Source organism: Macrobrachium nipponense, chromosome 19 (assembly GCF_015104395.2).
Source record: "Macrobrachium nipponense isolate FS-2020 chromosome 19, ASM1510439v2, whole genome shotgun sequence".
NCBI lineage: Eukaryota > Metazoa > Arthropoda > Malacostraca > Decapoda > Palaemonidae > Macrobrachium > Macrobrachium nipponense.
In genome coordinates, this window is record NC_061088.1 from 6,140,055 (window position 1) to 6,142,554 (window position 2,500).

The 2,500-nt window shown below is 36.2% G+C and overlaps 1 protein-coding gene across 1 annotated transcript in view; it reads left to right on the forward strand.

Annotated features, from left to right (window-relative positions):
- LOC135213973 (larval cuticle protein 16/17-like) overlaps positions 1 to 1,192 on the forward strand; it is a 2,026-nt gene extending 834 nt beyond the window's left edge. Inside the window, exons 2-3 of the mRNA XM_064248053.1 lie at positions 55 to 182; positions 894 to 1,192. Coding sequence (XP_064104123.1) covers positions 55 to 182; positions 894 to 1,056 — 291 coding nt within the window. The 3' untranslated portion in view covers positions 1,057 to 1,192. The remainder of the gene's footprint in view (positions 1 to 54; positions 183 to 893) is intronic.
- Positions 1,193 to 2,500: the final 1,308 nt, after the last annotated feature.

The following is a 2,500-nucleotide window of genomic DNA, read 5'->3' on the forward strand; positions in this document are numbered from 1 at the left end:
TTTATAAAAAAAAGTGTTAAAAACATATTAAATGATATTTCTTTCCCTTTTTAGGTGATTGTCCTCTTCTCCATGGGTGCTCTGGTCCTCGCCCGACCAGACAGTGTCCTAGACGTCGATCTCGAGGACATCCTTTTGGACCAGGACATTGCTGAGGACTCCACTGTTACTGGATCCTACACGTATGTATCCTATCTGGGTGTATTTCCTATCGTACGTATATTCAGGTATGATTTGTACTAGAAGTTCTTATTTCAATATTTTTTGCACTAATACAATTGGTAATATCTTCGTGAACTTCCACTAATGTAAAATTAACACTATCATCTTGATATTCCTTTAGTATTTAGATTTTATTTTGTTCGTTCATAATGTTCTTGCCAGTAGAGCACTGTAGCCAATACTGAGAGGTTTTCCCAATATCTACATCCACAATTCACCACATTCAAAGGATCAATTACCTAAATGATTAAAAAAGAAATATTCGATTCAATATTATTGATATATAAAACTGTTGTAACACATAAATTAGAAATATTCGATTCAATATTATTGATATATAAAACTGTTGTAATGCATAAATTAGAATTTAGCATGTTTCTTTACATCTGTTCCTGCTTCCTTTCTCCAATCTTGCTCTCCAACCCCTCCAATTATTACTTCTTATTGCAACTGTGGGGTTTTCTTACTTTTAGATCCTTGTAATTCACCTCCTTTAGTGTATGGGTTACTCTAACTTGCTGTCCGGCCACTCCAACTCCCTCTCTTAACCGTCTTAACTGTTTGCTCAATGGGATCCATTTGCCAGTGAATGTATACATCCTCATCATTACATTAAATCTCATCTAATTCCTATTTTCTAACTAATTTACCGTTTTCTATGACATCTCCAGATGGACCGACCCTGACGGCAACCAGCACTTCGTCAAGTACGTCGCCGACGAGGACGGCTACAGAGTCCTGGAGTCTAACGTCGTCCCAGCCACTGCTGATGGAGTCAGGGCCAACGGGGAACAGGGATCCTTCGTCTCCCTGGAGGATCTTGACGACAAATAAGCGACGAGAGCGACTGGCGTTGAGTCAGATGACGATTTCAAGTCGGAGAAACTTCATTCCAAGTTTCACTCAAGCCTTGTGACGTCGAAGTTGTTTATTTATTTGTGATTTTAGAGAATAAAAATGATCGAGTCTATTAATTATGTGTTGATTATCCCTAATGGAAGTTAGTGTTAACATCAGGGATCAAAAGTAATTACAGGCAGTCCCTGAGTTACATCAGGTTCGGGTTAAGTCATTCCGGACTTAAGGCGCTTGCCTCATGATGCTGTTAACCTGCTTTACATCGCTGTTACTATTTATTCCCATTATAATTATGATGATTTGGGTTAAGGCGATTCTGGGCTTACAGCTCCCTGTAAAGATGGTAAACCAATAACATGTTTGTAAGGAGCAAATACATTTACGCAGTAGTTATGATCCGATTACATTATATTTGAATTTTTAGCTACTATTCGATTTCTCTCTGCATATATATATATATATATATATATATATATATATATATATATATATATATGAGAGAGAGAGAGAGAGAGAGAGAGAGAGAGAGAGAGAGAGAGAGAGAGAGAGAGAAGGGGTGAATGATGTCTGAAACCACTATCCAAAATATCTTCAAAATAAGTTCCACACAATCATATCCTTCATGCACTTCCTTAGGAGGCCCATTAACAGTTCATCAAAGCCCCTAACACACTCTACACTAATCACATCCATATTTTATCCACTAACACACTTCCTTTTCCTATCGTCTGTTTCCTCACTCCTAACACTTGTTGATTATGCACTCCATTCATGAACGTATATTACTCTGGTCTTCCCACATGGCAAAATCTTCTCAAAATACGTTGGTCTAACCTTTCGAGCATAAAATACGAGCGTTCAGTGTTTTAAGTCATTTTCACAGCAAGAACCGTAAGAAGTGAAAATCTTTTTGAGAGACTTTAAGAATAATCAACTGCATAAAAAGATAAATATGTTTGAGAAGAGGTAAACGAAAGAAAAGGTAGAAATGATTTCGAAGAGAAAGAAAAACTGAATGAACGGCGATTTTTTCTAATCTGACAACTTCTACAGTTGTCAATATTCACCATTGTTTAGATTTTTCTTACGTCAGAGACTACTATGCCACATATACTATGACTCTTAGTCTCCTTTTTGTACATCTACTTTCGTGTATACCATTATAATTTCTTTTAGAATAGCCTACAACAATAGGAAATTAGAGACATAAACAATTTATTTTTCTTATCTGTAAAGCCAAAACTAACCTAACTAATCTAACCTAAACCTACCAAAACATTCTTAATTGCTCTCAACCTACTAGAATAGCCTACAACAATAGGAAATTAGAGATATAAAGCATTAATGTTTCTTATCTGAAGATTCAAAACTAACCTAACCTAATCTAACCAACCTAACCTAACCTAACCTGATTTACCGA